Consider the following 27969-nt stretch of genomic DNA (forward strand, 5'->3'; position numbering starts at 1 on the left):
ATCCTATTTTTATCTCAGTAAAATTAGGCATGATCACCGTCCTTACCTTGCTGTGTTATGAAGAACGTGAAGCACTTGGTACAGGGGCTGGCACCTAATGAAAGTGTATAGTGGTCATTATTTTTTGGTGAAGAAATTGTAAGCATGAATTTTCTTGAGTGTGTTACAAATTTTCAGATTAAGTAGAGAAAGGATAAATTATTCCCACACTCCTTATTTGTTTTTAAATAGTCATATTTTAGAAAAATATTTGGATTGTAGAGCAGATTTATAACCTGATAGTCTATATCAAAACATAATGTTAAATTAAAGGTAGTTTATATCAAAATTCTAGCATATTCCTTTTACCATGCAAGTCTGCTTTTTTTTTTGCAGCGGGGAGGGTACTGGGGATTGAACTCAAGGGCACTCAACCACTGAGTCACATTCCCAGCCCTTTTTTGCATTTTACTTAGATACAGGGTCTTAACTTAATTTCTTAGTGTCTCACTTTTTGCTGAGGCTGGCTTTGAACTCTCAGTCCTCCTGCCTCAGCCTTCCAAGCTTTTGGGATTACAGGATGCACCCCTATGCCCGACTGCAAGTCTTCATTTATTTGGTCTTATGCATTAGTGAAAACACAAATCTCTTTTTAATTATCTTTCTGTTTTTAAAAAAAAATTGCTCAATTTTGTGGGAAGGAGGTTGAATGGACATTTTAGTTACAATGTGCTTTTCCTTTCTATTTAGACTAAGCAACCTGGGGATTCCTGGAGTGTGGGCTTTTCATATCAGCAGCAGGTCCCCCCTGGACAACATCAGACCTGCAGCAGTTGGAGACCTTTCCACATTCCACTCTTCAGCTTCCCTGGAGCATTCCTTCAGCCATGCTGCAGCTCTAGAAAGCGACTATACTGAGGACAATTTAGATTATTATGACGAGAATGAGGAGGAGGTTGAATACCCTCCAAGTGAACCAGAGGAGGCATTGAATGGCCACAGCAGAACTGATGTGTCCCTCCACTCGAAAACTGATCAAGGTCCTTTAGGAGGTGGAATCTCTCCTCCAGATTCTGATCTGGCCTCCCCTTTGCCACACCCAGCACCTAGTGATTGGCCACCCTCTCCTAAAACAGAATTTGCTACCTTAGACCCTCAAACTCAAAACAGAGCATCTCAGGGGGAGGTAGGCACCCCAGATTTGGAAGATCGAGTGGAAACTTTGGACCAGACAGACACCAGAAGCCCAAGTCCACCCGAGGTAGATGGAGAGTCACTGGCTCCTCCCAGGGAAGGCCCACCACCCCATCCTGGAAATAGAGACATCCAGCCCTACCCAGATGGAGGAGCCATTCCTTCAAAACCCCACATTCCTGCCGCCCATCCTGAAGGAGAAAGCGAAGTTGTTCTTCCTAATTACTCTGTGCCAGGTCACCCTTCACCCCCAAATCAAGGGAGGTACACGGTAGGAGCAGGGGACGACATCAGTTCCAGCACTGAGGGTAAGTGCATCAGAAAATCGGGCACTGAGATTTCACTTTTTAAATGCTGGTCTTGGGTAGAGTCGTGATTTTTCTCTCAAGTGAGTAGGTGAAAAGTTTAGCAAGAAGATTGGAACTGAATTTTACTCCCTGTGTTTCAGCAGATAAATTTCTTCTGCCAAACAAATCTTGGCAGGCGGATTCTGGTTGGAGTCTCTTGACCATTAATAATGTGTTTTTAAAAATGAGCCTCACAAAATGAGCGGGGAAGAACTGGTTTGCTTGTGCCAGCAGCGCTCTCAAGTGTACTGAAGTATTTCAGTCTGAAAGTTCAGCAAAGGTGAAGCACTTTGAGGCTTCATGTGCAGAGCAGGGAAGGAGGGCTGAACACTTTGGTTTTGAGTCATGGGTGGTGCTAGCTCTGATGCACAGGCCAGATTCGCGCTGGTTTGTGGGACAATCCTTGCGCTCCCCTTGGTGGTAGACACACTTGTGATGTGTGGGTGAGCAGAGCCATGGGGGGAGAAGATGGCAGCACACCTGTGTCTGCTGTCATTTCTGGTTCCTGGCCGTGCAGCTGTGGTGTCCTCTTCCCTGGAGCCTTGTCCTCATTTCATGATTCACTGACTGGAGCTGGAAGGAGTAGGAGGCAGGGCTTCATCAACAGCCTTCTCTTCCCATTGGAGTCTTGTCTTGTCAGCTCTTTCTTCCTGGGTAGGGCTGTAAAGATGTGAATGGGAAACTGACCACAGATTTATTCCATTTGTTCTAGGGACAGCTCATCTGACCTCTACCAGGAGGAAAGAGCTCAGAGGCAGACACTTTCTTTTACACCTCCATTTTTTTTCACCTTTTCTGTTTTCTATCCTCATTATGACAAAAACATGCGAATCAACAGAGAGAGCCATCTAGGTTCAGCTGTGGCATTGGGCAGCAGGATTTTGCCTGGAAAAGTGCTTATTTCAAGAGGGAAGAAAATATTTTGTGACTAATGTGGTATTATGTAACAATAGAGGAAGAGCATGGGTGTTAGACTTGAATACTGGCTGCCTCAGGCAACTCGCATAACATCCAAATCTCCTGCTTCTTGTAGCTTTATTGGGAGGATTACATGAAATAATATGTGTGAAGTACTTAGTGCCTACACTAGTAGATTCTAGGAACGTGCTACCCATATCCAACAACAGAGGCATGAAATTAGTTTGTGACTTTTGCATGCGAAGCTTCATGAAGGAAAGAACTGTCTTCTTTATCCCTCTATCTCCTGATTTATGCTTTTTCTTAAGTAGTTGTTGAAGGAAGGTGTGATTCAGAAAAATGGACCAATCTACTGCTCTCTAGACTCAGGATGAGAATAAAGTAGGAGCTAACTCCTGAGCACCTTATCATCATTCTAAGCATACAGTTTTTATTTTTGGTGTTTTTGTTTGTTTGTTTGTTTTGTTTCATTATTAAATCCCAAAAGTGTTTCTTGGGGAAAAAAAGGTGGCTACTGTTACTAATTTTAGGAAATTAAAAACAGTGGAAATACGGTGGAGGATGGGAGAGAATGAAGAAAGTGCTTATTCAAGAGTTTTGCCTTGACTTGTGTCTAAGGACCTCATTTCTGTAAAGCTGAAGATGCAGGTTTTATTGGAAGACTTCAGAACCTTAACTATTTCGAACAGTCTCCAGAATTCTCAGTATGAGTTCTCTAAAGAAAATTTAAAGCCAAAGTGTCAGAGATTTTCACAAAAGGGTTTTGAGGTAAAGATGTAGTCCTCAAAGGCTTTCCATTTGTGGTTTGTGATTTCCTGCCCTGAGAAGAGTCCCATGCAGTTGTCTGTTAAAGACCTAAGAAGGGGCGGCACGTGCCGCTTTGAACTGTGAGATGGAGTAACCGTGTGGGAGATTTACCATTGAAAAGTGAAGACAGTCACCGTAACACTGGCGGAATATGAACTGTGACTTATGTCAGCTGCTGAATGTAGCCTACCACTGAGAGTTTGGAAATGGCAAAATGCAAATAAAAATGCTGAGTAATACACTGAGATATTTAGGGAAAATAATAACTAGAAGTTTGTAAGTGTTGAAGGAGAGCCAGCATTTTTTTTAAGGAATTTATGGAGAGATGGGAAGTATAGAAACATGGAATTGTGTGTGTGTGTGTGTGTGTGTGTGTGTGTGTTGAATAAAACATTGAGCCCCAGAGATGCATCAGGTAGAGGTGGGCTCACTCTGGAAGCTGGGGACATGGGGGTGGCAGAGACTCACTTAGAATATTGTAACTAAGAACCAGCCATGTGTCATCTGCCTGCCCTTTTCTGCTGATGGAGTAAAAAGTGCATGGGTTTTAGTGCCTGGTGGACTTGAACTTGATTCTACCTCTGCTGTGTGGTTTCAGGCAAGACATGGACTCTGTTTGACCCTTATTTTCCCTCAACTATAAAATGAAGATAACACAGACCTCATTAAGTAGTTACTAAAGTTAAAATTGGGCCTGGGAAGCTCCACACCCTATAAATTTTAGTATCCCTTTTAAGCTTATAGTAGTCATCTTGCCAAGCCAAGAAATTAAGATTTAAAGGCCCAGAAAATATCTCTTGTCTTTTTATCTATTTGTTTTTCTCATTAGGGACTCTTTTTACAAACTATTTTTTTTCTTTAAATTCAGAAATCTAGATTCTTTTCAAATTAGGTTTTCATCAGGAAAGAATGTCCTCATCACACTCAGGTTCTGGCCCCAAGTGTTCTATTTTTGTAGACTTGAGAACCAGCAAAGCAGTGGCTGTATGTGTCCTTTCTCTGAGATGTCTGTTTCCAGGGAGCTCCAGCTGTTTGCTGTCAAGCCAGACATTACCCAAATCCCTGCTATGTACTTTTCTCTGAACTGTGTGCTGGTGGAAGTTTTCATGAGTGTTTATTGAGTGCCCACCAGTTCTCTAAGCAGGAGCTTTGCTTCGATTGTATTATCTTGGTTAGTCCTCAGAATGGCCTCTGAGGTAGTTCGGTAATCCTTTCCATCTTGCAGAGGCAGAAAGTGAAGGTTGGGAATACATAGTGACTCACCTAGTAAGAGGCCGATGGAGATTCCAAGGAAGAATGGGGGAAGTCTGTGGGGTACCCCAGGGATGGGTGGTTGGTGGATGTCACTGTAGTCAGAGAACGTTTGCTAAAGGAGGAGGTGCTCCAGCCAGGCCTCGGGAGTCTGAAATAAGACAGAGAGATAAAATATGAAATCATTCTAGATAGAAGAATGACAAGAGTGGAGGTACAGAGGTAGAAATGGGGAGGGAAAGAGAGAGGAGAGGAGAGAGAGGGAAGGGGTAAGTGGGAGTCCCCAGAGAAGACTTCAGCCAGCTAGGACCAGGGACTGCCTGCGTTGGGAGCAGCAAGGAAGCAGATTGACTTACCGGGGTCTTAGATGTCCTTAAGCTTGCTGAGGTGCTGCTATAAGAAGCTTAGTTTAATCTTGGCCTGTATGGCAAAAGGAGAGGAGCACTCCATGGGGGATCTTCTTTCTACTTGGATGGCAGCCATGTTGGGAAAGTCCAGCCTGAGCAGGATTTCTAAGACCTGAAGTTTCACTCTACTTCTGTCTTTGGGGTGGATGGTGGTTGCTGCAGGAGTATATTGCTCACTGGATATCCACCGTGGGATGAGCCTGAGCAGGCTCTGCTCCCAGTCCAGCCCTTCAGGCATTAAAAACCTTACGTTCCTGGTATATCTCTAGGTTGCTGAGGCCTGGGGATGAAGGCCCCATACCTGTGAGTACAGCTACATACAGAGAGTTCTTGGTAAGGATCCTGTTCCTTCTCCAGAAGTGGAGAGAGACTGTTAGTGTCATGCTAGTTGATGTAAACTGCTGCCCCCAAGGTCCTGAGCACTGTTTGCCACCTGCGTCACTGTACCCAACACATGCATCAGAAATCAACTCCCATGGAGGGGAAGGCAGGGCACTGCTTTTCCTTATAAAGTGGGATGTGGTTCTTTTTTCTAGTCTGGCTTTCTATCAATCAGTCCTGAAGTGAAAGTGTTCATTATTTTTCTTGAGAAGGCAATGAAGAGTTGTTAAAAGTAAAAGTCACTCCAGCCACCATGGAGGCAGCCAGTGCCGGAAGCCCTCTGTCCTCCTGTGGCAATGAACTTGGTCCACTATGGAGTCTGCCTACCTCCCACAGTGGGGCCAGAGCCCTCAGTGAGGAGGGCAGGCAGGCCAAGGGCTGAACACCAGTGCTTAAGTGCAGCTGAAAAAATGAAGATTGAAGGATGGGTCAGAACAGCGCAGCAGAGAAGAACTTTCCACTTTTGTTAAAAATTCCCAATTAGGACAAGTCTCAAGTACTTTGGCAGTGTCTTTGTTTCTTTTCGCTTATGTATCCCCACCCCATTTTTCTTTCTATTAAAGGATATGAGAAGAGTATAAAAAAATGGAAAAAATACGTGAGATTAAAAAAATCCTCATGTTAAGATTCCTTTAGCAACTCTCAAGCCTCAGTAGGCAAATCTGTGACAAATTGAGCTCGTTCAAACCTGGCAGCCTTAGCCCACTGCTGTGTACAGAGATGCCATCAGCTCAGCTCTGTATCATCTCAACTTCCCATGACAGAAGCCCATGGGATCAGAAGAGAAAGCCATGGAATAAAAACCATATTTATCAATATTATAGTCCCCTCTATCTAATTTACCTGGGCTCTGGTTAGAAATACTGCTTTTTTTTTTTCTCCTTCCTCCACCTTCTGAAATAGAATCAGCATTTTACAACCAGATACCCCCGGTGATTCTGATGCCCACTGAATATGAACACCGCTGGTATTAAATGGAAAGAGCATGGGATTTAGAGCCAGAAGATTGCTGATCTCTGTGGGCTCTGTTTTCTCATCTTAAAAATGGAGATAATATCTCCTTACCAAAATAGGAAGAAGGTTTGCAAATACATCCCAACAATAATGACACATGCAAGTGGCCACTGAAAGGAAAAAGTGCCACTTTGTATTAGATGTGTCTATTGGACCATTCTCTGGGCTCCAGATCTTAATTCCAATCCTACACTGCCTCTCTGAATCTAATTCCCATAGAAATTGAGATATCACATTGGCCAGAAGTCTGGCTTCTCTTGCTCTGGAAAGATTGGCACGTGTGGGTACACATTTCTAGTTCTAATTCTCCCCCATCATCAGGGAAGGGACCTGTAAAAGGGACCTGGCTATTGTGTTTCTGTGTTACCTCCACTAAAAAAATCTTCATATTGTATTCTTGTAGCTTAAGGCCCAACTGGGCCATAAAGCACCCAGCTCCATATCAGATAGAAGGCTAGGAATGAGCATAAGTTAATTCCTTGCCATTCCACCCACCCAGGAGCTGCATTTGGGTCAAACTCATTAAGCATGTTAACTCAGAAATGAGAAGCTTGTGAAGATCCTATGTGGTCACCAGAAGCTGTCATTAGATTCTTTGGGCTGGGCTAAAGTGCAGATCCCTGGCATCAGCCTGTAGACTTGACTTGGTAGGTCTAAGTGGGGCTCAGAGTCGGCTTTTTAAATAGACATCTCAGGTGATCCTGATGCCCGTGGTCTCTGGAGTCCACTAAGAGGAATGCAGCTCTCCTTGTGAAGGGTTGAGGGGTGCCAGGATGAGGGTCGGTTGCTGTCAGGACTGGAGTGAATTTCCCTGAGGTCCCCAGCTGTTGTCAAAGCTCTTCATCCCCACAAACCTACCCTCCACAGGAAACGCAGCACCACCTTCTAGTTTCCTACACCAAGACTCCAGTCGTCCTGGACTGCCCCCTCTCTTTTCTTCACACCCCACATCCAGTCCATCAGCAAACCCTTTTGGTTCCACCTTCAAAATATCCTAGATCTGGTCCCTTCTCATGTTCTCTGCTAGTGCTTCTTAAACTACCATGGCACCAGCCCATTCCCGACTTACTGTAAGTCGGATCACGTCACTCTTCTGCTTAGAACCCTCCAGTGGCTTCCCATCTTTCTCATATTGAAGCCCAGATTCTTCCTGAGACCCTACATGGAGGTGAAGGCCTAGGCTACCTCTCTGCCCAGGTGCCTTCCTGCCCATATGGTGAGTGCCCTGCCCCATGAGTTCATAAGGCTCACCCTCTGCATCTCTGCCCAAAGGTCATCTTTTTTCAATGTCCATGTCATTTAAAAGAATGAAGCACACCCGCCCCCTCCCTCCCTCTTGTCTTTCCCTACACAGCTCTTAACACATCTGCCGTACTTGTTCTTAACTGCTGCCCAGGAGAAAATAAGCTTCAGAACAGGGATTCTTGTCTCCTTGATCCCAGCTCTATCCTTGATTTCTATACCAGAGCTAAGTGTAGAGGGAGTGTTCAATAAATATTTTTCTGGTTATTGAATGAATGAAAGAAAATTGCAAGAGGCATTTGCCTTTCACCTAAATTAACAAGCAGCCATTTTAAGTGTTGAGTGTGTAAATCTGTGTGTGCATCTGGGTGTGGAGACTGATGTGGAAGAGGCATTATAAGGGGAGCAAACTCATCTCTTTTTGTTGTGGCTGCCATGGGGCTGGAAGGCTGTGTGTGTGCTTGGCTCAGTAAGTTTCAATCTAAAATTACAATTTTCTATTAAAAAAAAACTATTTGAAAAGATTCTCAGGTGAATATACCATTAACTAGTTAGCCCATGCAAGAGTTTGAATCTTATATTGATAGCCTTTTTTGGGTTTTTTTTTTTTTTGGTGGAAAAATATAATGTGGCTTCCCGTAAACTCACAAACCTTTGCATAATTGTGTATGTTAAGTTGCTGGCTGTGTTGCTGTGACTCTCTTTTTACCTGCATAAAAGCTATGATTATACCATTTTTTTTTTCAGTTAAGTTAACCGAACTCTTTGGATCTATACTCCTCCTCTACCCACTTGATTCATAATCCAGACTTAGAGTAGAAACTAGGGCAAAGAACAATTCTTTACAAAATTAATTAAAACAAAGGGACTATAACACAAATCTGTCATATCTTAATTTGTGAAACAGTGTGTACAACTTGGTTTTATTTGTAGCTGAATTTTCTGAAAATGCCTATCCTTTACATTTACATCAGATGGCCTTTTTGCCTTGGTTCTTAGAAGTATGGTAAGAAAAAAAAATGTGCCTTCTGGCCACACAGGTGTGGGGAAGGTGGTGTCATCCTGATTTTAAAGAGGACAGCACCAAAACACAAGTCCATTGTCTGTGCAGAGCTACCTAAGATGGTGGAGCTTAGCAGGGAACACACTTGGAGCTGCTTTACACTTTTTTTTTTTTTTTAAGAGAGAGTGAGAGAGGAGAGAGAGGAGAGAGAGAGAGAATTTTTAATATTTATTTCTTAGTTCTCGGCGGACACAACATCTTTGTTGGTATGTGGTGCTGAGGATCGAACCCGGGCCGCACGCATGCCAGGCGAGCGCGCTACCGCTTGAGCCACATCCCCAGCCCAACTTTACACTTACTTGTGACTTTCTGAGCTGGAAAAACCTGAGACTTTGACACACCCAGGTTACATTCATTTCTTTTAATCCAAAATGGTCCTCCCTCCTTTTTTAAACCAATGGTGGACAACGATACTTTTCTGTACTCCAACCTCTATAATATTTTTATCATGATCTGTTCTGCTTCTTTTTTGTCTCGAATTTTGTCACTTTCCTTTTTTAAACATGAAAGTAGTTATGCATGTCATTTGCCTATTTGAAAAGCTGAGTTATGCCTAATTCTCTATTTTTATCAAGCTGGAATTTCTTAGCCAAATCATCAAGGCTTTGTAGCAAATCTTGAGTCACTGACTCCAGGCCTGCTCTGTTCTTAATCAGATTTTCCACTTGAATCAAGGTTATCTATTTGACCTCCAACCCCTCAGCTTGCTGCTTTTTTGTAAACAGCTTTCAAGTACTGTCCAGAAACCAATGGTACTGCTATTCTCACTGCTTCTTGCCTGTGCTTTAAAAAAAAATGCACCTGAGTGATCTTCTCTTCCTACCATTAAATCTGATTTGTAGAGTCTGACTCAAAACTTCCTCCATTGGAGTCTATGCTGACTAACCCCAAACACCTAATCGCTTCCTTATCCTAGGCTCACCATATATGTACCCGTGTCCCAAAGGAGGGTGGTAAAGAGTCGCAGTTAAAATTCCAAAAGCAGACTTCCTAGCTTCCAATCCACCTTTGCTGTGTACTTCCTGTGAGACTTTCAGTGAGTCACTTTCATCCTCTTTGCCTCCATTTCTTTATTTTCAAAACAGGGATTAGAAACAGTGCCTATGCAGGGCGAGGTAGTGCACACCTGTAATTCCAGCTACTATGGAGGCTGGGGCAGAAGGATCAAAACTTCAAAGTCAGCCTTGATAATTTAGGGACACCCTGTCCCTAAAATTAAAAGGGCTCTGAGTGTAGGGCTCTTGTGAAAATGAATCTGAAAGTTTTGGAAGAGTATCTGTTACCTGATCAGTACTAAAATGTTCACTTTGTTAACATTTTTATTTGCTGAAACAAGTCTTTGGCTACATTGTTACATATATGGTACTGTATCTTCTCCCTCTGGTTTAGTTCTCTTCTCTGATGAAATACAAGGTAAATATTGATCTTTTGATTTCTTTCTTCCCTTCCTGTTTCCTTCACAATGATATGCATTTGTGAGTAGGGTGGACTTCCTTGGGAGCTCCATGATAGCATCAGAGTCTCACACCTTCATGCCAATCCTGCCTTATCAGTGGTCTTCTGGAGTCTCCAATCCACTCCATCTCCTGGGGTCTCAGAGGCTGAGGGGTATACAGCTACTTCACCTTCTGGTGGCCATGCTTGGGATGAGCACATCCCCCAGTGTCCTGGGAGAAAGCACCCTTGTGTCCTTTTTGAAATGCTCCTCCCACCTCCAGCTGCACCCCATTACATTGGCCATTTTCTTTATGGACAATGATATTTGCTCCAAATCCCCTGTTGCACTGTTGTGCAACTAATCCCCGTACTTTTTTAAAAAAATACCTTTATTTTACTTATTTATTTGTATGTGGTGCTGAAGATCGAACCCAGGGCCTTACGCGTGCTAGGTGAGCACTCTACTGCTAAGCCACAACACCAGCTCCCCCCCCCCCTTTTTTTTTTAAATGGGTGAAGTACATGGGAGATGGAGCAATGAGCCACAGTGGCTGGAGCATCAAGATTACCATAACATTCTAGAAAATGTGACCATAGCTCAAGCTCTCTACTGTTTCGTGGAAACCATTCTTGTGCTCTACCCTACACAGCAAACCCTGCAATGGTGCAGAATGTTTTAATAGCAGGATTCCCTTCCTTTCTCCCTCCTCTACTCACTTCTCCCCACACACTTTCTTTAAGCTACATTCTTCTTTCATTTATTTATTTATTTATTATTGATTTTTATTGTTTTAAAAATACATTAACAACAGAATGCATTTCAATTCTTATTACACACTTCATATACAAACAGAGAGATGAAAAATTAAGCTACATTCTTTAAGGCTCTTGTTTCTCAAAGTCAAATTCTGGGAAGTGAGACCAGCTATAGGTTACTTTTAAGCGCAGGGTTACCTGGAAGAAGAATGGTCAGACACAGATCACAGTTGTCAGCTCTTCACCTCTGTCTTCCCCTGAGCAGGCCGTCACTATTAGGTTGAACCATACAAAGTTGCTAGCATTTGGCCATTTTTTGATAAGGTCAACCTAATGTGCATTTGCTGGTTTCCCTTCATTTCTCTGCTCTTGGACCTCAGTGGGGCAGCCTCATCTTAGTTCACCTGCTTCTCAATAAGACCCAGATGACAGCAGTAAGCTGCGCTTCTTGTCAGAGGACAAAGCAAGTTAATTCCCTTGAGTCCAGTGTTATTTCTGTCTCTTAAACATCAAACACCTATTTGTTTATTATAATCCACACTGATTTTGTGGAGCAGATGCTGTGGCCTGATGACGCTGGCAGGCACAATGCTGGAAATGTTGTCATCCTCATGCAAGTTTGTTTTATTTTTCAGTCTTTACATATAATTCTGCCAGTAAGGAAACCTGTGAACACAACCATGGACGGTGCTCCCAGCATGCCTTCTGCACAGATTATGCCACTGGCTTTTGCTGCCACTGCCAGTCCGGGTTTTATGGAAATGGGAAGCACTGTCTTCCGGAAGGTGATTGGCTGGGGCACAGGGGTGGGGGCTGGTCTGTGTGTGTTCTGCTGCCTGCTAGTTTCCAGCTACCACTGTGAGCTCTGCTTTGTGGACCTAGCAACTTGCCGGTGCTCAGTGAATGAATGTTTGAGGAACAGAGACATGTGGGCTGATTTACCAATTTGAAATTATCCAGAGATGTCCTCCTCCCTTTGCCCCCAGCTCCTCAGAGCCAAAGGGGACAGGAGGCTAGGAGAAGAGATCCCAGACAGGACCTTTTCATCACTGGATAATTGACTGGTTAGGGCATCATTAAAATGACTTGCTAAGGAGGGAGCTTGGCGAATGGTCAGTGGAATCGTTTTGTCTGTGTGCTCCCCTCTGGAACTTGGCTGATGGCCAGGGCTAATTGGGCTTACCATCTTCTAGGGGCACCTCATCGAGTCAATGGGAAGGTGAGTGGCCACCTCCACGTGGGCCAAACACCTGTGAGCTTCACTGACGTGGACCTGCATGCTTACATTGTGGGCAATGACGGCAGAGCCTACACGGCCATCAGCCACATCCCACAGCCTGCAGCCCAGGCCCTTCTCCCCCTCACACCAATCGGAGGCCTCTTTGGCTGGCTCTTTGCCTTGGAAAAACCAGGCTCTGAGAATGGCTTCAGCCTCACAGGTGAGTGGCACCCTGAGAGGGCTGATAGCACTGCCTTGTGCTGTTGCTCCTTGGGGCAATGTCTTGAGGTTTTATACAGGGAAAGGGGATTTTCTCATTGTTGAACCCACAGGTGTGGTTCTGCCCATAGTTGGGAATGGTTTGGCTTTGTACAACTGAATTTGAGTGTCTATGTGTAGTATTGGGCCTTGAACCCAGGACCTCAGACATGTTAGGCAAGTGCTGAGCTACATCCAGCTGTTTTTATTTTGAGACAGGGTCTCACTGAGTTGCTAAGGCTGGCCTCAAACTTGGGATCCTCCTGCCTCAGCCTGTAGTAGCTGGGATTACAGTGCAGCTACCCTGCCCATCTAGGGCTGATTTTTGAAAGAGCAATTACTTCTAAATGTTCCTCCAACTGTTCTGAGAAATAGGCTGATTCCATTTGGAGTGTTTGTGTCCTCTTGCCCCAATTTGTTGGACTGCATTTGTGAAGTTTTGTTTGCATTATTGTATACAGATCTGTCAAGGAGATGCAAAAACAATTTACCTACAGGACATCTGGAGATGACTTTACTTCAAGGAGGAGGGGCTGCGTTTTCTCCTCTTGCACCTCTGCATCCCTTACATAGAGTGGTGCAGACCAGTGCTTTGCAGACTTTAATCTGCCTGCAAATTGCCTGGATGATTTGTGGGCATGGAAATTCTGATTCAGTAGGCCTGTGGTGGGGTCTGCAATATCTTTTCTAACCAAGCTCCCAGGAGATGCCAGGACTGTTGGTCCTTTTGATAGCCAAAGTGTGGGGGAGAATTTTTGTCTTTTCACTTGAAAAATCTTGTTTCCTTTTTTGCATGTAAAATGAAAGGGTGAGAGAAGTTCTTTCCTCACCTCCAGCAGCAGAGCTCAATGGCTGTTTATAGGATCTTGCTGTTAATCAATATTTGAATAACCTTGGGTCAAAAGTAAATAAAATATAGCACACCAAGTTAAATTTGAATGTCAGATAAGCAATGATTTTTAAATTATAAGTATATCCTAAATATTGCATGTGGTGTGTATAAAAGATATATTCATTGTTTATCTGAAATTCAAATTTAACTGGGTATCTGGTTTATGGGTTTGTGTTTTGTTTTTGCCTTGCTTATTTTTGCTAATTCTGGCAACCTTGGATAGGTCAAGGAGGTTTCCAAGAGTCTGTTTTTCACAGAATATAAGCTCCTATAAAGAGAAACAGTGCACGGTAATGAGACCAGACACGTTGATTGAACATTTGAGGAACTTAAGGAGTTAAATAGCTGATATGACTCAGTCTGAATATCAGATGATCTTCTTAGGCACCATCTCCCGCAGTAGTAGAAGTTGGGAGGAGGAAACATGAGCTGGGATTGCTGGGGATGGAACCTAGGACATTATGCATCCTAGACAAGTGCTGTACCACCAAGCCTGGGCCCAGCCCCAGCCAGTACTGGCTATTATTTAAGCAAGGCTTTTATTAACCTTTTTTGCTGAATTCTTTTCCTCACCAGGTGCTACCTTTATCCATGACACAGAAGTTACTTTCTACCCAGGAGAGGAGAGGGTTCGAATCACTCAAACTGCTGAGGGATTGGACACGGAGAATTATCTGAGCATCAAGACCCACATCCAAGGCCAGGTGCCCTATGTCCCAGCAAACTTCACAGCCCATATTACTCCCTACAAAGAGATTTACCATTACTCAGAGTCAGGTATGTATAGCCAGTATTCACCTCTTAGAAAATGGGAATGGTACCTGTCTCCCAGGATGGTTACAAAAAGTAAAGGTATAACTACATGGAAAGTCCTAGAACAGTGTGTGGCAGATAACATGAGCTCAATACCAGTTTTATTCTTGTTACTCTTATTCTGACATAGTGTAAGTGAGCAGAGTGCCAGCTATCATTCACAAATTCCCCACCCAGTATTTTCAAATAGTAATGATATAATTAATAACAACATTATCTCTAGGGGTGGGTAGGGATGATATAGATATAGTCTTCTTCTTCTTTTTTTTTTTCCAGTACCAGGGACTGAACTCAGGGGCACTCAACCACTGAGCCATATCCCCAGATCTATTTTGTATTTTATTTAGAGACAGGGTCTCACTGAGTTGCTTAGCACCTTGCGGTTGCTGAGGCTAGCTTTGAACTCATGATTCTCCTATCTCAGCCTCCCAAGCTGCTGGGATTACAGGGGTGCTCCACCATGCCTGCCTGGGACGATGTAAATATATACAGATTTTACTCTCTGGAGCATGACAAAATATTATTAGAATTTTTCCTGTAACTTTGTTTCAGCTGATGATTTTAGTCTGCTTTGAAAGCTACAGAAAGATGCTATAGAGTATTATAAAGCTAATGCAAGATTTGGAGTCAGAAGTTACAAATTCACATCCTGGGCTTGCCATTTATAACCTGTGGGAAAGATCACTTAACATGAGAGCCTCTTTTCTCTTTCTTCTTTGTACTAGGGATTGAACCCAGGGCTTTGCCTATGCTAGACAAGTGCTCTACCTCAGCCCTATTGTCTCATCTTTAGCATCAGAACAAAAATATTTTTTTCTGTCTACCTTACACAGTTACTAATTGGCTGATAAATTGTGTGAGGTGCAACATACTCTGTAAATCCTTACCCATGGGCAACAAACTGCAGGTGGCTGTTTGGCAGCACAGTGGTTTGGCTTGAGCAGCTCCTCCCCTGGCCCTGGTTTCTCCTATGGCATGAGACCTGGAAGCTGGACAGAAGATGTAGGGAAGAGAATGGGAAGCAGGGACCTGGCCTGTGTTCAGAATAGCCAAAGGCCAGATGACTGCCCTGGGCCCGACTCCCAGACTGAGAGGAAACCACTGTTTCCTTTCCCTGAAACCCTGCAGACTTAAGTGCAAGTCACTGGCAGCTGTTACCTCTGCACAATGTATGGGATGGGCTGGTTCAAATCTTGGGGCAGAGAGCCAGATGGTCTAGAGTTCCAGTTCCAGTTCTACCACTTGTCAGCCCTGTTTCTCAGGCTACCTACTTCACTTCTGCCAGTCTTTGCTCACACAATGGTAGTGCCCACCTCGAAGGGCTGGCACACAGCATCGTCTCTTCCTTATACACCGTGGCAACAACCTCTTAGCACTGTGGCTTCGTATCCACTCTGGTTCTTGGGCTATCCTTGCAAGTCTCCCATATAAACTCAAGGCATTCCCAAGGGAAGTGCTCAGGAATTAGATGAAAAAACAAACAAGATAGAAAAATCTACCTCCATGAAAATCTCTGTATTTAATATTTTAAAATTTTTACCTATTTGCCTATAAAATGTCTGTTGCAGCTATGACCTCCACAAGTTCCAGAGACTACTCTCTCACTTATGGTGCAATCAACCAAACGGGGTCTTACCGTGTCCACCAGAACCTCACTTACCAGGTGTGCAGGCACGCCCCCAGACACCGGGCCACCCCCACCACCCAGCAGCTGACTGTGGACCGGGTTTTTGCTTTGTACAGTGAAGACGAAGGAGTGCTTAGATTTGCTGTGACCAATCAGATTGGCCCTGTGGAAGGTAAGGTTTCTCATTTGTAACGTTGGGCCAAAGTTCTATCCCTCTTGAGAATTCTCAGAACAATTCAGAGGTTAGTAAGAGTTTGGGAATGCCAGAGTCTATGTGCAGTGCTGGGTGTAAGGACGAATCAAGCTGGGTCCCTGTCCTTGAGGTGAAGATGGGCAGAAATGGAACCTGCAGAACAAGGTTCCGGCCACGCTCAGGAAACACACAATGCCTGAGCCTGGTTTGTAGCAACGCAAACAGCACATGCCCATGGTGGGGTAGGCCTGGGAACGGGGAAGAGGGAGGCAGGTTAGGAGGGAGACTGATGCTGGTGAGCACCCATGACCACTGTGACAAGTGCAGAGGGCATCGTCTGGAAGGGCAGGGAGGTTCCCTTAGGAAGGGACATTTTAGCTAAAACCTCGAGGATTTCACCAAACCAAACCAGGACCTGGAAAAATGAAATGGAACCTCATGTGTGAAGAACTCACAGTAACACTGTGCTTCACAGTGAAAGACTGGAATTTCCCCTCTAAGATCAGGAGTGAGACAAGGAGGCCCTGCCCTCTCCCTGTCTGCTCAACATGCTACTGGAAGTTCTAGCCAGGACAGTTAGGCAAGATCATGAGATAAAAGGCATCTAAATTGGAAAGGTAGAAGAAAATTATTAGTAGTAAAATTATCTCTATTCTCAGATGACATGATACTTTATGTACAAAACCGAAGGAATTCACTTAAAAAACCCCTATTAGAACAAATAAATTCAACAATGCTGCAATGCACAAGAACAACCTACAAAAAAATTGTGTATCTGTTATAATATGGAGCAAATTGAAAATGCAATTAAGAAATTTCATTTAAAAAAATAAAATACTCAGGAATTAAGTCTTTTTTCTTTCTTTCTTTCTTTCTTTCTTTCTTTTTTTTTTTTAAAGAAGTGTGATACTTGTCCATTGAAACATAATTTTTTTTTGGAAAAAAAAATAAGACCCAAAAAAGTGGGACTATGTTCTCTGTTCATTAATTGGAAGACTTACTATTATAAATATGATAGTACTTCCCAAATTGTTCTATTGATTCAACACAGTCCCTATCAGTATTTCAGCTGGCTGCTTTTCAGAGATTGACAAACTGATTCTAAAATTCATATTGAAGTTCAAGCAACCAGAGTAGCCAAGATCTTGAAGCATGGTGTTGGAGGACTCAGACTTCTCAATTTTTAAACTTAGAGTAATCAAGACAGTGTGCGTCTGGCATATGAACAGACACATTGATTAATGGAATAGAATTGAGAATCCAGATGTAAATGCTCATATTTTCAGCCAGTTGGTGTTTCAACAAGAGTGTCAAAACAGTTCAATGAGGAAATAAGTCTTTTTAATAGATGATGTTGAGACAATTTACTATCCACTTGCAAAAGAACAAAATTGGACCTCACAGCATATTAAAAAATCAACTCAAAATGGGCCAAAGACCTAACTGTAGGAGCTAAAACTTTTAGAAGAAAACAGGGGTAAATTTTTGTGATCTTGAATTTGGCAATGGTTTCTTAGAAATGGCACTAAAAGCACAAGCAACAAGAGGGAAAACAAATGGGTGTCATGAAGATTTTAAAAATTTGTGCTTCAAAAGACATTATCAACAATGTGAAAATATAGCTGTGGAATGAGATAACATATTTGAAACTCGAGGGTCAAATCCCACAGCTATAAAAATATTCTTTTTAATGATGTTTAATAAAAGACTTGTTCTAAAGTATATGAAGTACTGTTACAACTCAACAATTAAAAGAAATTGAATGAAAAGATGGACAAAGGATCTGGAAAGACATTCTCTAAAAAATGATACACAAATATCCAATAAGCACATGAAAAGATGTTCAACATCATTACCCGTCAGGGAAATACAGTTCAAAAGCACAGTGAGATATTACTTTACATCACAGGGATAGCTTTCAAAAAAAAAAGTGTTGGTGAGGATATGGAGAAATTGGAACCCTCATTCACTGCTGCTGCTGTGTGTAAAATGGTGCAGCTGCTGTGGAAAACAGAAGAGCAGTTTCTCAAAGTTAAACCAGAGTTACCATTTGACAGAACAATTCCACTCCTAGTTGTGTGTCTAAGAGAAATGACAATTCTGTGCTCACAAAAACTGGTGCAGAAATATCCATGGCATCATTATCATAATAGCCCAAAGGTAGAAGCAACCTAAGTGTCTGTCAACTGATAAAAGCATACAAAATAAAGTCTTTGGTGCATACAATGGGATAGTTTTCAGCCACAAAAAGAAATGAAGTACTAATGTATCCTCCAACATTAATGAACCTTGAAAACTTCATGCTAAGTGAAGGAAGCCAGTCACAAAGGACAGCATTTTGCATGATTCCATTTATATAGACTATCCAGAGCAGGCAAGTCCAGAGACGGAAAATAGATTAAAGATTGCTCAGGGTGGGGGATAATGGAAGGATAGGGAATTAATGTGTTAAAAGGTTCAAGGTTTGTTTTTGAGGTGATGAAAATGTCCTAATAATTGGTCATAATGGGTTTGAATATATACTGAAAGTCATTTATTAGTGCATTTTAAGTAGGTGAATTGCATGGCTTGTGCATTGTATTTCAGTTGTGGAAACAAAACTTGAAAATAGTGGTTCTCAAATTCTAGGTTATTTGGGTTTTTTGTGTGTAAGTTTTTTGAGTTCTTTATATATCCTGGAGATTAATGTGTTTGTTATCTGAGGTGTAGGTAGCAAAGATTTTTCTCCCATTATGTAGGCTCTCTCTTCATATTTTTAATTGTTTCCTTTGCTGTGAATAATCTTTTTAGTTTGATGCCATCCCATTTATTGATTCTTGTTTTTACTTCCTGTACTTTAGGAGTCTTGTTGAGGAAATTGGTTCCTAAGCCGACATGATAGAGAGTTGGGCCTACATTTCTTTCTAGTAGGTGCAGGGTTTCTGGTCTAATTTCTGGGTCCTTGGTCTACTTTGAGTTGAGTTTTGTGCAGGGTGGGAGATAGGGGTTAAATTCCATTCTGCTATATATGGATTTCCAGTTTTCCCAGCCCCATGGGAAGAAGCTATCATTTCTCCAATGTGTGATTATGGCACCTTTGTCTAGTATGAGGTAACTATATTCATATGTATTTGTCTCTTGTGTCTTCTATTCTGTTCCATTGGTTTTCATGTCTGTTTTGGTGCCAATATTCACAATAGCTAAGTATGGAACCAACCTAGGTTCCCCTCAACAGAGAATGGATGAAGAAAATGTGGTATATATACACAATGGAATATTACTCAGCCATAAAAAGAATGAGTTTTTGACTTCTGCTGGTAAATGAGTGGATCTGGCGACTATCATGCTAAGTGAAATAAGCCAATCCCCAAAAAACAAAGGCCAAATATTTTCTCTGATATGTGGATGCTAACACACACTGGGGGCAGGGGAGATAGAAGTTCAGTCGATTAGACAAAGGGGAATGAAGGGAAGAGAGGGGAGATGGTAGGTAGTGTATTAATAAGTGAAAATTCCCCGTTGATTTCAGGGGAACACATAAATCAAGAAGGAAAGATTGCTGTTCCAGATTTCTCAGAGAGATGAGCAAAAACTGCTGAGGAAAACATTCCTCACCCTTAGATGTCCAGTTCTGCCCTTCACTGGGGTATACCTTGGATCTGTAAAAACAGCCATTGGTGGAAGTTCCTTCCAGATGACAGTCCCATTCAGATTCTGAAAAGATATATCCCTGGGTCTCTTTTTCCTAGAGAAATACCATGTGGAATAACCAATGGTCAGAAAAAACCCAGCACACTTTCCAAGTTGCTAATTTGTCCTTTGAATTTTATGACTTTTCCTTCCACCCAAGTCAAACAAAAGCAATAATTAATAGAGTGCCAAGTACTCTTCTAAGTACCTGCTGTGAATTAACTCGTCCCCCGACAAGCCTACCCAACAGGAAGTTGTTAATGTTATTATTGCATTTCACAGATAGTGACACTGATGTAGAGGTGGAGTAATTTGAAGTCCTAGCTGGTAAGAAGTGATCTGGGACTTAAATGCAAGCTGTAGGTCCATAGCCCACGCTCTTACCCCTCATGGTCCTGCCGCTCCTCATGGACACCACTGACTTTGAAACGGCCTCATAATCTGGACCAAATTTGAAAAGAGACAATGTGTGTGTTTTTTAAAAGAATTTTTTTAGTTGTCAGTGGACCTTTATTTTATTTATTTATATGAGGTGCCGAGAATCGAACACATGCTAGGCAAGCGCTCTACTGCTGAGCCAAACCCAGCCTGGCAATGTGTGTTTTTAGACCCTTTGCGTTTGTTTGAACCCTCTTTCATGCACTCACAGCAATACTGTCATTCTAAATGGGAATAAAATGGGGTGGGGGAGTGGGGAGAAAGAACAAAGGAAAAAAAAACAACAAAACACTTTTTTCTCCCCCCACTCCTCAGGGCATAGTAGTATCTTAAAGTCTTTTGCTTTCTCCAGAGGGAGCTGCCAGCCAGCTGGAATGATATAAAACAAGACAGCTGCCAGCACCTGATGTGGGAGCTGCGTGGTTTCCCAGGGTTTAGATGAGAATTACTGTGTCTTTCCCAGTGAGTAAAGGGAGCTGGCAGCCCTTGCTGTCTTCCCAACCACCAGTCCGTACCCCATAATTGTTTGAACTTCAAGTGGAGTTGGCTGTTGTTTGTAGTGTCATAGAACAGGACCAGGAATGTTTCCTGTCCTTCCTCCCCAGGGGTCCTTTCAGTAAGCTGAAGAGACCTTGGGCAGAGGACTGTGCACTGAAGCTGAACCGGATTGTTCCTTTAAGGAAACCGCTCTTCCCCTCTTGATTAAATGAGTAAATTAGTTCCAGATCTTCTGCCAGAGCTGCACAGTTTAGGAAGGTGAAGGTGAAATATGAAATGTCTTAGGGAGGATACTGCTGTTGGAATGCTGATAGGAGAAAAGCTAGCAAGCTGTAAAAAAAAAAAAATAATAGTGCAATTGTTTTAGAAATGTATTCTTAAACTACTTAGGGTGCTAGGAGTGTAACTGAGTAATAGAATGCTTGCCTGGCATGCCAGAGGCCCTGGGTTCAATCCCTGGCACTGCAGAAACAAAAATATATTTTTTAGAAGTCATGAGGATTTGAGGGCTGGTAAAGCACAGGGTTTAGATTCAAAACAGCTCCATGCTTTGTATAATGCTCTATCGCTGAAATTCTTAATTTTTAAACAGGGGGCTCTGCATTTTCACTTGCACTGTACTCTAAATTATGTAACAGTTCCTGACAGTGAGATGCATTTTAAGTCAGTATCATATAATTATGGCTGTTTCCTCCTCAATTTCAAGTGCAATAGTATATCCTGTCCAAGTATGCAAATCACCTTGGAGCTACCTCCTCTACCCTCCCTTAATGTCTAGTAGGCTGGTGAATTCACTAATCTTTATTGGAATGTTCCATGGTGAAAGTTTAATACTGGTAAGTACTGAATAAGAAGGTTAAGCAGCAAATTTAAACATTATTGAAGATGACCTTCCCTTTTGGCAAGGGATGCCAGGCATTTTGTACAGAATCTTCTCCCAAAATGGAGAAACTATCATGGGGGAGAACCAGACACTTCTGTCACATTGGGCCCTCAGTGAGGATATGACCCTGTCCTTGTCACTTGTAATACATACTAGGGTAGACTCGGGAATTGGTCTACACTCTTGTTAACTCTGCAACCACAACCCCAGTGTTGTTCTTCTTTCCTGTCTGCCAGGCTTATCTGTGTGATTTGGGGAGCGAGGCTTATGCTGACATAAGTTCATCATGTTTAAAAAAGCACTGGGGCCATTTTTTTTGTCTTTTGTTTTGGCAGAGATTGTTACTCTAGCCAAATTATTGAGGTGAACCCACAGCCCTCCTTATTTTCAGGCACTAGTATGGGAACTGATACTTTGGGAATATTCAGTTCCAGGAACACACTGTGATATTTCTTATAAAGTGGATGATAGGCATTTACCAGAAAGTGTTTTGGCCAAGGCATCTCAATTCACAGCAGACCAGTAGAGAAAACTGTGGGAGCTGTGACTTGCGCAGTGGGGAGATACAAGCCCTGGGGAGATGGCCAGTCATCCCGAAGGCTGTTCTACCAGGCTGACTGTGTGGCAAGAAGTACTTGGAGCGTAGACTAGGAGCTACTTTAGGCAAGTTTCACCATGTGAAAAAGGTGTGTGGAGAGACAGGGTGAGAGAGGAATGTTGAGGGTCCTGGAGGAGATGATAACTGGGAAGTTGAGGTGGGCAGTTCTGCCAGAGTGAGTCTGCCAATGCCACATGCTGGCTTCTGTCATACAGGATAGGACTGGGAACACGCCAAGCTGCCCGTCAGAAGCCCAAGTTATAACTTCAATGGAGCCCTGTTAGTAGCAGAGGTGGCTCAGTATAGAGGCCAACAGGCATAGTCAGGGCTCTTGAAATCTTTGGAATCTAAAGATTAGAATTAATTCTAGGGACTGAGACAAAGTAAGTCTTCAAGTGAGGGTGAACAGTGGCCCCCTGAGAATGAAGAAGAAACACAGTCACTGGGGACTGTCAGCCCTGCCAGGGGGGGGGGGGCATCACCTTTCAGGGACACTGTTGGATTTGTTTTTAGCAATTCTGGCAGACACAAACATTTCTACTTCTATTTTATACCTGAGGAACCAGAAGCAAACAAGTCTCCAAAGTTATTGGATTCATTGGGCATCTGGGGCTCCTTCCAACATCGCCTCTCTGGGCTGTTGGCCTAGAGTAGGTAGCTTGATGAAGTTCCTCTGCTGATGGTGGCAGCAGAGCAGTGGGAAATGAGGACCCTGGAGGGAGAATGCCTGGGTTTTTATCTTATTTCAGCTCCATCCACCTCTTCTTTGTCACTTTGGGCAGTTTGCTTGGCCTCTGGGTACTAATATAAAGATGAAGATATGATGATACTGTCCTCACCTTGTAGCTATGAGGATTTGATGGGTTGGTAAAGCACAGGGTTTAGATTAGAGCCTGGTACAGAAATGTTTGATAACCATTGACCTTTACATTGCACCCAGAAATCAAGTTCTTTAGGGAAGATTTCAGATGCTACCTAGTGGCTAGATGGACCTATGGCAGGGCTGATGGTCCTGAAGAGTGAATTCTAGGAAAATCATTTCTACTTATCTGTCCTTGGAAATCTTTAAAAATCAACATTTTTTAAAAAATAATTAGATCTACCTGTAAAGACAGCGAATTTTCATGGGATTGCCAAATTTAGAGCAAGAAACTTGAAGGTTGTGTCCCTGTCTCAACTTTGCAGGTTGGAGTAAATTTTTCCCATGTTTCTCCCTCACTGTCCTCATCTATAAAACTGTTCACAGTGGGGACAACAGCCCAGCACACAGACTCAGAGCAGACACCAGAGCAAAAGCACTTTTAAATAGAAAGAGGTGTTGGATATTTTTATTCCTTGGACACTGTTATGGTTTGGGGGTGAGGTGTCCCCCAAAAGCTCACATGTGAGACAATGCAAGAAGGTTCAGAGCGCCTTAACCCAATCAGTGATGAATCCCCTGGTAGGGATTAACTGAGTGGCAACTGAAGTGCTAGGGTGTGGCTGGAGGAGGTGGGAATTAGGGCGTGGCTTTGGGGTATATATTTGTATCTGATAAGTGGAGACCTCTCTGCTTCCTGATCACCATGTGAGCTGCTTCCCGTTGCCACACTTAACCACCATGATATTCCTTACCTTGAGCCCCGAAAAATGGGGCCAGCCTTCTATGGACTAAGACCTCTGAAACTGTGAGCCCTCAAATAAACTTTTCCTCCTCTAAAATTGTTCTGGTTGGGTCCTTCAATCACAGCAGCAAAAAACCTGACTAAAACAGACACAAACTTACTGAAAGTAGGATACTTGTCTACAGGATAGGCAGTATGAAATTTAAACCTGAGATAAAGGTGATTCACCCTCCATCTCAGTATTAATAATTTAGTTAGGTATTGATGGGTGCCACAAAACAGCTGAGCACACATTCAATTCCAAGGTGTGTGTGTATCTCTCCCTCTCTCTCTCTCTCCCTCTCTCCTTCCTTCTCTTCCATTCTTTCTACAGCAGCCAGATTGTACCATTGTTTGTTTCCTCTCTGCCCACACAGCAGACTCAGATCCTGCCCCAGTGAACCCTTGCCATGACGGGAGCCACGCCTGTGACACAGCAGCACGGTGCCATCCAGGGACAGGTGTAGACTACACCTGTGAGTGTGCACCTGGGTACCAGGGAGATGGCCGGAGCTGTGTGGGTAAGAGCCATGCTCTGTTGGTGTCACATAGCTCCTGTTTTCACTCTGCCTTCTCCAGCGGTATTACTGTGGAAGACAAGTATCTGTGATCTTTGTGATCTGTGATCACATCGATTCCACACCTGCAATTTCCATTGATTAGCAGCTGTTAATTAGCAGCTGTTAATTTGGATGCAGTTATGTAAAAACTGAAGCATAGTCTAGTCAGGTTTGAAAATAGAGGTGGTGATTTTGTGCTGGGTCTATAAAAAGAAACCATCTTTTGCAATTTTTGGATATTTTCTAAGCTTTGTAATTTTGAGCATATATTAAGTAGTTCCTAAATTTACTAGAAAGCATATTTTCTGGTTTCTTTACATTTCAGACAGTGTTTCCTTCACCAATTATATCCCAGCAAAGCAACAGTTGATGTTTCTTCATCTTTAAAAAAAGCTACAACATATTTTCTTATAAACTAACATTTAAAGAATTCTGAGAAAAGTTGTTCAAAAATTATCTCCCTGAGATCTCACTGGAAAGATTTGAGATAAATTTTTATTTCTGATGAGCTTCAACTTGCATTCGTTCCTACCTGTCACTTAGATATCCTATGTTTCGATTCCTGTTTAGCCTACCACCCTAGTCCCATTGAAGCATCATGGTGGTGAGAAAACTGACTCTTCAGACCTTCCACTCATGGGACTGGAAAGCAGCACTTTTCTTCTCTCTTTCTTCTCAGATGTAAATGAATGTGCAACTGGCTTCCATCGCTGTGGCCCCAATTCAGTGTGTATCAACTTGCCAGGAAGCTACAAGTGCGAATGTCGCAGTGGCTATGAGTTTGCAGATGACCAGCACACTTGTGTCTGTAAGTACCAGAATCATTTCTCTTTGGCCAAAATGGCACTGAATCTTGCTCATTAATTCACTGAGTTTTTCCACTTCTGCTCTATAGAAGTTCTGCTATGTGATTTTTCTTGAAACACGGTGCATATTGAAATAACCCAAGGCTACAGCTCAGTGGAGCTGTTTGTTTGTGGTTGTGGTTTTCCCCTAACTAGATATTTTTGATGTTGAATTACTGGGGGATGTTCTCTCAGTTGGAGTTCCTGGTCCCAATACTTAACAAGACTATGGACCTCTTTGAAGAACACCCCAGCTGTAGACAGAGCGTATGTAGTTCTCATCTTAGAACAAGGTAGATTTGTAATTCCAAGGTGCTGGTGCCATGTAAGTAAGAGCCATGTAAAGAGCCTCGTCTATAATGAATATACCCCCTTCTAGGGTTCCAAACCATAGTTTAGACCTAAAAATGAGTCCAAAAGAACTAGAAATCCAAATTCATTGCACTGATAGAGATAGGTACTGGAGAAAATACAAGCTTTAACCCAGTGTGATATTATATTTTCACCACAAACCCATTCCAGCACGTCTCAAACCTTAACATGTATATGGCCCATTTAAGAAAGTTTCTAATATTGAGATCGACTCTCCAGCTCTGGGATGGGGCCTGAGAACCTGCATGTCTTGCAAGCTCTGGGTGTGCTGATGCTATTGGTCTGTGGATGATGCTGTGGGGAGTACGGGTCACCATTCAAGTTCTTGGATACCTTTGCCTTCTCTTTTTAGTGATTGCTCCTCCTCCCAACCCTTGCGAGGATGGTAGTCACACCTGTGCTCCTGCTGGACAGGCACAATGCATTCACCATGGAGGCCGCACATTTAGCTGCACCTGTCTACCAGGTTATGCTGGCAATGGGCATCAGTGTTCTGGTGAGTACCAGCGGGGAAGCCTCAGAGCCTCTGGACGGTCACCTTGGATGCACATCCCTGCAAAGACAGGTCCTCCCTGAGAAAGACATTTTTCCTCTTTGACTCAAATGGCCTTGGAATTGCCAAAAGAGAAGAGACACCCTTAGAGTAAGGAAGGGAGGGCACAGGGGTTTCCATGGGACTAGATTGGTGTGGTTGTCCTTGGAGGCATGTCCTTGGAGTATGATGAACCACTGTCAGCTTGTAACCTTCTGTTCCTGGGAGCTAGTATAGGCTGGAGAAACTTACACAGACAATTCTTTCTCTGATTTTTTTTCTCCTTTTCTTGTCCCTGCCTCACCAAACATCTGGGGAGGAGGAAGGAGGCCTCCGCAGCTTAGATCTACTAGGAAGTTCCCAGGAGTTGCAAGGCTGTTCAGTGGGTCCAGGTGCTTGTGGCTGAGGCAAACGGCAATTCAAAGAAAGGAGGGGAAAGCTTGCCTTTTGCATTTCCATTCCCAAAACAGGTCCTTTCCAATTCCAAATAACTGTATGTTATTGACATGAAACTACCTTCAATTTGATCATATATCTTGGGGTCCATTTGGAAAACCTGTAGTTTACGTAGCTTTGCTGAATAACCTCTACACTAAAATACTACTAATTTCATGAATATTATACTGAGAGTATGTCTAGTCTTTAACAACCTCATATTATGTCTGACAAATTTAAATTTCATTATCCCTGTATTACAGTTTAATGGTTTTATTAAATATTATATGATTTCTTCAAGATAAATTTTAAGAGAAAAGTGTTAATAAATAAGGTATGTATTAGTGTCTTTTTATACCTGTAGAGCTCCTTCTTCTCTTCCTGCCTCTACCGTAATGTGTATACTCTTTACAGATGGAAGATACCTTCAAATCATGGGGATCAGGGGAGGTACACAAACCTGACAGTGGGATAACGTTTTTTCCACCCCTATGGAACTTATTCATTTCTGTTTAACCCACTATCGGCTTAAAAAAACAATAATGTGCATTCCTGCCTGTAGAATTTCATATTTTAACATCTGACCACTCAGATTGGCAGATGGTGCTCTTTAGTCTAAAGCAAAATAGTAGAAATTATTTCAGGCTAGGTGTGATGGTATTAACAATCAAAATGTTAGGTTAGGTGCTTCTTATTTTAATCCCTTCTGTAATCATTTTCTCTCCTTCCTGTTCATGTCTACTTCTCCTGTGAGAGTTTGGTTACCTTCTTGGATCATATTAGGACCCATCTTAGTAAAGTTGGCTACTTGTCTGTATTTGGAGTTTCTGAGTATTGCCTCCTGGGCTATTATTGCCCTCTTTCTTATTTTCATCATTTGCAATCATCCCTATTTTATCTCGGGTCCTTTACTTTTGGGATTCTCTCCGGAGCACACAGACTTGAAAATGTGCCAAACCTATCACCTACTACCCCAATGTATTAATTTCAATTGCTTCACAACAAATGACCCCCAAATGTAGCAGCCTAAAACAAGATGCCTTTGTCACCTGTGGCTTGGGGACCTGGGCGTGGCTTAGCAGTACGCTATTTTAGGATCTCTGGAAGAAACAGTTAAGGGGCAAGGCTGGTGGGATCACCGCAGGCTTTTCTGGGGAAGACTGCTGTGCCGAGGGCCTCAGTTCCTTGCTGACTATGGCTGGCCTTCAGTTTCTTGCCAGGTGGCCTCTCCATTATGACAGCTTACTTTATAAAAGCTAGTGAGAGGACAAAGCCATGGCAGTCATCATCTCAAAGAAGCCATCCCCTCAATGGTGCTTTACTGTGCTGGCTACAAGCATGTTACTCAAGGAGAGGGGATTATAGGAGAACTATTCATACCACATGGTGGGGATCACTGGGGACCATTTTAAAGGCTCCCTATCACAGGCAGAACTGTATGGTAGCCTTCCAAACTTTCGGATTGTGGGGTAGTAGAGAATGAATAGTCATTTTCCTAAAGATCTTGCATAAATTAGGCTGCACTAATCATGAAAGTAACTTTTCTACTTGCAGAATAGATCTATGAGCATGTTAGTGTATAGTGTATGTGTGTTTGTGTTTAAAGGCATTCCATAGTGTGCAGGTATCTGAGTGACCAAAGGATCTTTTAATTAATTAATCAATTAATCATTAATTTATTTTGGGTGTGTGCTGGGG

General features: G+C 42.7%; 1 protein-coding gene across 1 annotated transcript in view; it reads left to right on the plus strand.

Annotated features, from left to right (window-relative positions):
* Positions 1–27969, plus strand: part of NID2 (nidogen 2) — a gene marked incomplete at its 5' end in the record, with an annotated part of 60984 nt that overhangs the window by 13744 nt on the left and 19271 nt on the right. Inside the window, 8 exon segments of the mRNA XM_081292912.1 lie at positions 730–1481; positions 11432–11581; positions 11990–12235; positions 13742–13942; positions 15547–15777; positions 23905–24048; positions 24767–24895; positions 25657–25800. Of these exon segments, the coding sequence (XP_081149038.1) occupies positions 730–1481; positions 11432–11581; positions 11990–12235; positions 13742–13942; positions 15547–15777; positions 23905–24048; positions 24767–24895; positions 25657–25800 (1997 nt within the window).

This window comes from Spermophilus citellus, assembly GCF_964194105.1.
Source record: "Spermophilus citellus genome assembly, chromosome: 4".
In the NCBI taxonomy this organism is placed as follows: Eukaryota; Metazoa; Chordata; class Mammalia; order Rodentia; family Sciuridae; genus Spermophilus; species Spermophilus citellus.